A 7114-nucleotide genomic window follows, 5' to 3' on the forward strand; every position below is an offset into this window, starting at 1 on the left:
ACTTCAGTGCTGCCCTTACCCACACAGCGGATTAGACGACGTGCACACCCTCCTAAAACAAGCCTGATCCCCATAGCGCACAAATGTGAAGAGATAGACTAGGTGCTAATTATAATGGCTGGTATTTGCTTGATTGGAGGACATCATGTTCTGAGTTTCCTTTGGCTATTTCATTAGGCTCTTTTCATCCATGGCTCTTTTTAACTGGCAACTATAAAACCAAATCTTGATATTAAAAAAACCTTCATTCTAGTGGATTAAAACAAATTTTTCCCTCTTCATTTGAAACCCTAGCAGGGTGTTTGGTGTATACTTTATGTTGGCACAGCTGCATTTTTTTTCCACTTATCCTTCTCTTTTAATTTTGAGAACCAAACATTCCTAGGATATGAATATCTGACAGTAAGAGAAGAGAGGGACCTGGCATGACAGATCCCTGTACCATCAGCATGAATTCAATTAAAGCTGTCAATCTGACTCTTAACACGAAGTCCCTTTACTTCCGTTTATTGGACATTAAATCCGATGCCTCCCTGTGCTTTGCCATCTCTCTGCAGAGGACTTTTCAGGATTCAGCATGGCTTCCTGAACTCATTTATTTAGATGTTTTTAATTTGTGTTGGTTCTTCTACAACAGAATGATGATTCAGACTTCACAGGCCTGACTGCCACCTTCTACTACCAGAATACCAGAATAAATGTCAAACTCTGAAATTAATCAGTACATGTAAGTCACTGCCGTCCTTTTTAAGTATGCAGTTAATAATCTGTGTATAACATGGGCAAAGAAAAAACATTTTATTGCTGCTAGCAGCATCTAATTTATATGTCTTATGGTTTCTTATGTTTTTTATGTTACACCTTTAAAATGTTATTGAATCTCACTTTGCTCATCTGATTAGACCAAATGCCGTTTATGTTTAAGACAGTACCTGACAGGATGATGGTAATGACCATACTGTATATAAATCATATTCTGAGCTATTTTAGAAAGACTGCAACCACACCAAACTTAGCAGAACCAACACTGTATCAAAAAGCAATCAGTGCCAAATCATTCTTTCAGCATGTTTTCAGTAAAGGCTTTTCTTACAATATAAGATTCGTAAGATAACCATGACCAAATTTTCTCTGCCGTTGTGCAGAAGAGTTTACAGAAAGCAAATTTCAATGGTGTGGTGCGTGTCTCTCGCTCAGACTCACAATATATTACATACAGAGCATCAGCTGACAGCGATTTTGTTTTAATCAGATGAATAGATTTGAAATTTACATTTTAACCCACTCATTCCAATAGAGGAAAAGTTGATTACAAATCTGTTTTAAGCAATTGATCTGGAGTCCACCACAGACCTGCTGTAGTCTCTATGGAAACCTTAGTCCAAACTATACCCTCTGGGATCATTGAAAAGATTATTCATGCAATCTGCACTACAGTCCCTAGCAACTACTGCAGTGGCGAGACTGAAGGTTTAACAAAATGCAACCTTTTGTTAAAATGTAAACACATCCGCATCTGAGTATCACAAACACAGCAGAGCAATGTAACTTTGACTTTTAAGATGCATTAACTTTTTGGATTTTATCCCAGCCTTATTTTATACTGCTTTGTTTCACAAAAATGAACCAATATTTCCAGCAAACAGATAACAGAGTGCAAACTGTCGTCCCATTCCTGTGTATTTAAAAAGTCAAGCCTGACAAACCTTTAACAGAAAATGTGTCTTTGATGCTACAGTATCTGTCTGCAGAGGTTTTAATTTTGTCTTGGGCAGTATTTCCCAAATTGATAGTGGTTAAACAAAAGTATAATTTAATTCTAATAAGGCAGTATGACAGTCCTCTTCTTCCGTCTAAATTTACCTTTTACAGTTATTGTTAGATCAAAAGAATTTCCACTATGAGTCTAGATAATGAATGAGTCGTGGGCACAGAAAAGATTGCCATTTACAAACTTCTGAAATTAAACGGTTTCTCATTGAATTTATATGTTATTTTTTCCTTCCTTATTCCACAACAAATTAAATACGCGAAATTCCTGTATTCAATTCCTCAGCGCATGCAGACAATAGAATTTGTAGTGTTGGTGAACCTAAATAGACAGTACCAGGAATGCTGAATGTCTTCAGCTTGTACAGGCCCTATTAAATTACCCCTCGCCTTAATGATCTATTTATTTACTCTGTGACAGGACTGATGTTAAATGGTTTAACTCATGAATTATTTGAACATAGTATTTTCTTGCACTACATTCTTAAAATGAGCTCAGTCTATCCCCAGTTGAGGCATGTTTGAACACATTAAGAGCTTTTTGTATTACTGTGATTTACTTGCTTAGCAGGTGCCTTTTTCCTGGTACAAGGATGAACTGTACACATACAATAAAGTAAAAATCAATTAATCTGTAAATTGAGTCTAGCACGAACTAGAAGTGCAGCATGCAGTAGCTGTCACACAAATAAAAAGCAATATTACGATCTTAAACATTATGTAGATAGTGAGGCTCCAGAGCTGTGATGTAAACACCCTCTTAGAACCTAATTCATAATTACAGTTGATAAGTGAAATTAGCAAGTTGCACAAATTAGTGCAGCTCAGTGTGGGATTATTGGAGGATGTAGTTCTGAGTAGGATCTGAGAGATTACAGGCAGGTGCAGCCTTGAGCAGGCACACAGGTGCTCCAGGACAAAGCAGTGCCGATTTCTGTGATTTCTGTGGGTAGTTCAATCCACCCCTGAGAGGAGTGAGTGAGGAAGCTTCAGAGAATGGAGAGGGGGTTCAGCGGAGCGGTGAAGAGACACAAGAGCTGAAGCTTGGCAGGTGACACGAGGCAAAAGCAAGGGGCTGAAATCGGATGCGTGCAGCGATAGAGAGCCGATGGGGAGAGCAGGCAATGGCTGATTCATGGTCACCATTCCTGGAGATGAATGCTTTCTTACTTGGTGGAACATCTGGAAGAGTAAACGCTTTAATTGATCTCGTCTTTTCATACGGTCAAGAGAAGGAAAACAGAATTTAGAGAACCATTTGGGATCCTAGTAGTCAGTCTGAACTAAGTGACAAGGCTCTGTGACAGACAGCAGTGTGTCAAGAGTAAACCAGTACAAAGAACTACAGTGAAGCAGTGACCCCAGTGAGAGGAAAACAAGGAGCTGGTATTACTCTTACTTCTCAAGAGAAAAGGGGTGACAGAATGGTAGTTCTGAAGTATATTTTGTTAATGGAGGCTTGTTTGAAAACAGAAGGGAAACCACCCATCAGTAGAAAACCATAATTTATTTCTCTAACAAGACACAATGTCTTGAAAAGGTAGATTTCTTATCAGAAAATTCAGCTTAATTGCTTTGACGCCATGCAATGGAAAAGCACTTTGTTCATGCTGTAGAACACAGATTTCTGCATACTAATGACAGGCAGAGTGTTTTATATGCATAACTGGAAAATAAAAAGCAGGGGTCAGAATCAAGAAACCTGCCTGGACCTTTATCTCTACAAAAACGCCAATTGCATAAGACAGCTCTTGCTTTATGAAGACTTTAGTAAAAAAAAAATCATGTTTCCAGTCTTCTCTTTCAATTTCCATTTCCATTCTCTTCTATTGACTCATCCAGCAGTTTCTTGAAGTATCCTGGGAAAGGACATCAGTACCGTGGCTGGATAGTTCGATCTAAACCTGCACAGGTCTCTGTGTAATTTCAATGCTCGATGCATGTATGTCCTCAAGTTAAACTAGCACTGTTTGTCCTGAAGTCTGCTGGATAGGTTGTCAGTGCCTTTCAGGAACATTAAAACCACACACTAAAAGAAACATACTGGAGTCATAATGTCTTTAAAAATGTGGAGAACTGTATCTACTACTCATTAAAAAAAACATAAAACCCAGTGGTCACTGGTAAAATTTCCTTTTTGAATATGCTCTTTTCATATTACAGATTTTGCCTCTTTTAACCTACCATTTCTTCCTGCGTGAGATTCTGAGCAGCACAGTGCGAAAGAGTGTCAGTCCATTCTGAGTCCTGAAATGCCATCTGCTGGGAGGAGGCAGAACATGTTGGGAAAATGAAGTCAGCTTAACTTAACTTGCTCCTTTTAAAGGCAGACACATACAGAACCCACTAGGGTGCTAGAGAGACTCACAGCAACTTTCTCCAGCTCTAACTTTGTGTGCAAAAGTTCCATGTGCAAAAGATCCAGAGGCTTTTAAAAAATACATATCGTTTTACTTCAAATTTGCTATGTAAGATTTAATTACATTTATCCTTGCAATTCTCTCTTAGAACAAAATACAATTTAGCTTAACATGCAATTTTTATGTAGACTAGTTAATAATTACATGAGATTGATGCAGCCATTTTCTCTGTTTAGATGGAATTTTGGAATTTTCACCTATCTTGCCCTCTCCAATATTCCAGAATCTTCACCCTCACCCAGAATGAGCCCAGTGCGATATTCCAGAATCTTCACCCTCACCCAGAATGAGCCCGGTCCGATATTCCAGAATCTTCACCCTCATCCAGAATGAGCCCGGTGCAATATTCCAGCCTGTCTTAGCAACAAAGGTCAGAGACAGAATATTTAGCTTTTCGTGTTCTTTTCTCTCTTTCTATGTAGTTGTATTTGTAATCTGAGAAAATAAACTATTCAATTGCCTAGGTTGCAGTCTCCCTCTGGCAACTCCTACTCCTTTTAAAAGTAACTTGTTCTACTTTTTTTCTTCAGTTGCACCTTGGAGCAAGAACCAAACTTGTCTGAACAGCAACACTGTCCTCAGGAGGCCTGAACAAGACATGCCATTATCCACTTGAGTGGGTAAAATTACATGCTGTCTGTCAGACACAGAGAGAGATTTCTAGTACTGTTGTCATTGGACAATAACTATGGAGACACATATGAGCAACAGAATTGTTTTGTTGTGTTGTACACTGTGCTCATTTGCCAACAAAAATGATCGCCAAATTATTTATACACACTTTTTTGGGGGGAAATATCTGTGATGGAGTGAAGTGGAAGTTTTCAAAAGCTCTCATGTCTGAACCACAGAGTATAACTTATAGAAACTCATTAGTAAGAGCCAAGGACTGTATTTTTATCTCAAACAGAAACGTGGGAAGATTAATCTGTATAGCAAGAAAAAGATCTAACTCAAAATGTAGTTACTTCTAGTGTAATTGAATTAAATCTTTAACCATCCAAAGGAAGGCACCTGCTATTAACCCAGTATCTCCTATTGTACATTGGTTTGGGAGTTCTTAGTCAGAGAAAAGTGAATGGCACGTTCTGGTCAAGCAACAACCAGTTACAGCTGCAACCTGGATTTCCAGAACAACGGAATTCTTTATTGCCAAACAACAACAGTTGGTAGAATTTGCTCTGCAGCACGGCAAGAGGACACTGATGGAGCAGACTTACAACACACACGTCATTAAAAAAAGAATACAAATTAAAATGAAAAGACAAGCAGGACACAATCACGTGTGAAGGTAAACAGGAACCCTACGTTTGGCCATCGGCCTTGTAAAAGAGATGCTTTTATAGCTGAAGAGGGGAGAGTTCCAAATTCATATGGCAGTGGGAAAGAGGCTGAGGTTGAAGTGGACAGTTCGTGAAAGGATTTAACGCGTTTTCCCAAAGGCAGGAGCTGGAAAAGCTTATGATCCGGATGAGAGGGGTCAGAAATAATCTTGTAGGCACAACGGGAGATACTGTACAGCCTGCGTAAAGGGAAGAAATGGAAGTGGGTTCACATTTTCGAGGCTTTAGACAGGAAGTGGGTATTATTTTCGAGGCTTTAGACAGGATCCTTTCCAGTTTCCTTTTGTATAGCTGTACATACATACTAAACAGTGATGGAAACTGTCAAAATGAGGCTCTGCATGGCTTGGCACCTCAGTACCTGTCTTAGATATTATCACCCCACTCTTCTAATTCTGGTCTCCTGTCTGTCTGCCAAGCCCATCTACAGGGCCTTCTCCTGCTGCACCCCAGAGCTCTGGAACTCTCTCCCCAAGGATATCAGAGAATCACCTTCTCTAAACTCCTTCGAATCCAGACTCAAAACCTTCTTCTTTAGAAGAGCCTTTACTTAATTGGATCTGTTCTTTACCCCTCTGCTCCTTTTGTACTCAGTACCCTTATCTACTGTCTCCTCTCATTGTGTATTCTCACAGCGCTTTGAGAAGGCTCTATACCATTAAAGGCACTATATAAATATAGTTTATTATTATAAAATTCTTTGTCTGTGTGGAATTGACGAAGAAATTGTTGATCCACTTTGTGCTTCTTAAAGAAGTGATTTAATTTTAATCGCAACCAATCCCATCCAGCCTTGAACAATCATGACATGATTATTTAATCCTGATAGGTGGTTCCAGACTTTGAGAGAAGGAGCCCTTGCAGGTCCTTCACCCCAGTACTGATGAGACCTAGTCTTACTCAGTGTCTGAGATCTGACAAGATTATCTTAGAAGGTGACAGCACTACTGTTTTTATAAACTGCTCCTCACCACTTTAGCTAAAATTATAATTTATGATTGGGTAAATGCTAAAATTCAGAACAGTGCTCTTCCATTCAAAAATAAGATCTAAGCTTAACCATCTCTGTTTTTTGTTGTTGATAGAACCACTGAAGCTACCTCAGCCCAGCTCAGCTCTACGAGGAGCACTGTGTCAGTGCCATCATTCTGCTGAGGAACCATGGGAGCATAGGAGAGTGTAGAAAACTGTAAGACAGTTTTAAATTCAATATTTCTGTCAATTCCCCTGTCCTTTGCTCATTGTCAATTCACATAATTCTGCTGATTTTCTCTCTGCTGTGAGAACTAAATTGCAACTGACCGTGCAGGCAAAGAATAACTGCTGTGGGACCCCTGCAAGTGAATTGAGCACTTAAGCTAAATCACTGGCTTACTGTGAAAAATATATCTGACTTCACTGCCATTTTGATTAAGGGATAGTTTGCAGATTGGGTGATCGAACAAATTCATTAGTCTGTGGCAGCTTTCTGCAGCTGTGACAATCTTAGCCTATTCACAGCAAGGAAATCGGGCCAGCTTTGTTGAAGAGGGTTTGTTGGTTAGATTAGGAGGTCCGCCGTAGGGTCGTTCAAGTGTCTCC

General features: G+C 39.4%; 1 protein-coding gene across 1 annotated transcript in view; it reads right to left on the reverse strand.

Moving 5' to 3' along the window:
- LOC148655344 (uncharacterized) overlaps positions 1-4026 on the reverse strand; it is a 35608-nt gene extending 31582 nt beyond the window's left edge. The window contains exon 1 of the mRNA XM_088645894.1: positions 3955-4026. Coding sequence (XP_088502020.1) covers positions 3955-3957 — 3 coding nt within the window. The 5' untranslated portion in view covers positions 3958-4026. The remainder of the gene's footprint in view (positions 1-3954) is intronic.
- Between the last annotated feature and the right edge of the window lie 3088 nt (positions 4027-7114).

The sequence above is a fragment of the Lepisosteus platostomus genome, chromosome 9 (assembly GCF_059453375.1).
Source record: "Lepisosteus platostomus isolate fLepPlt1 chromosome 9, fLepPlt1.hap1, whole genome shotgun sequence".
Taxonomy (NCBI): domain Eukaryota; kingdom Metazoa; phylum Chordata; class Actinopteri; order Semionotiformes; family Lepisosteidae; genus Lepisosteus; species Lepisosteus platostomus.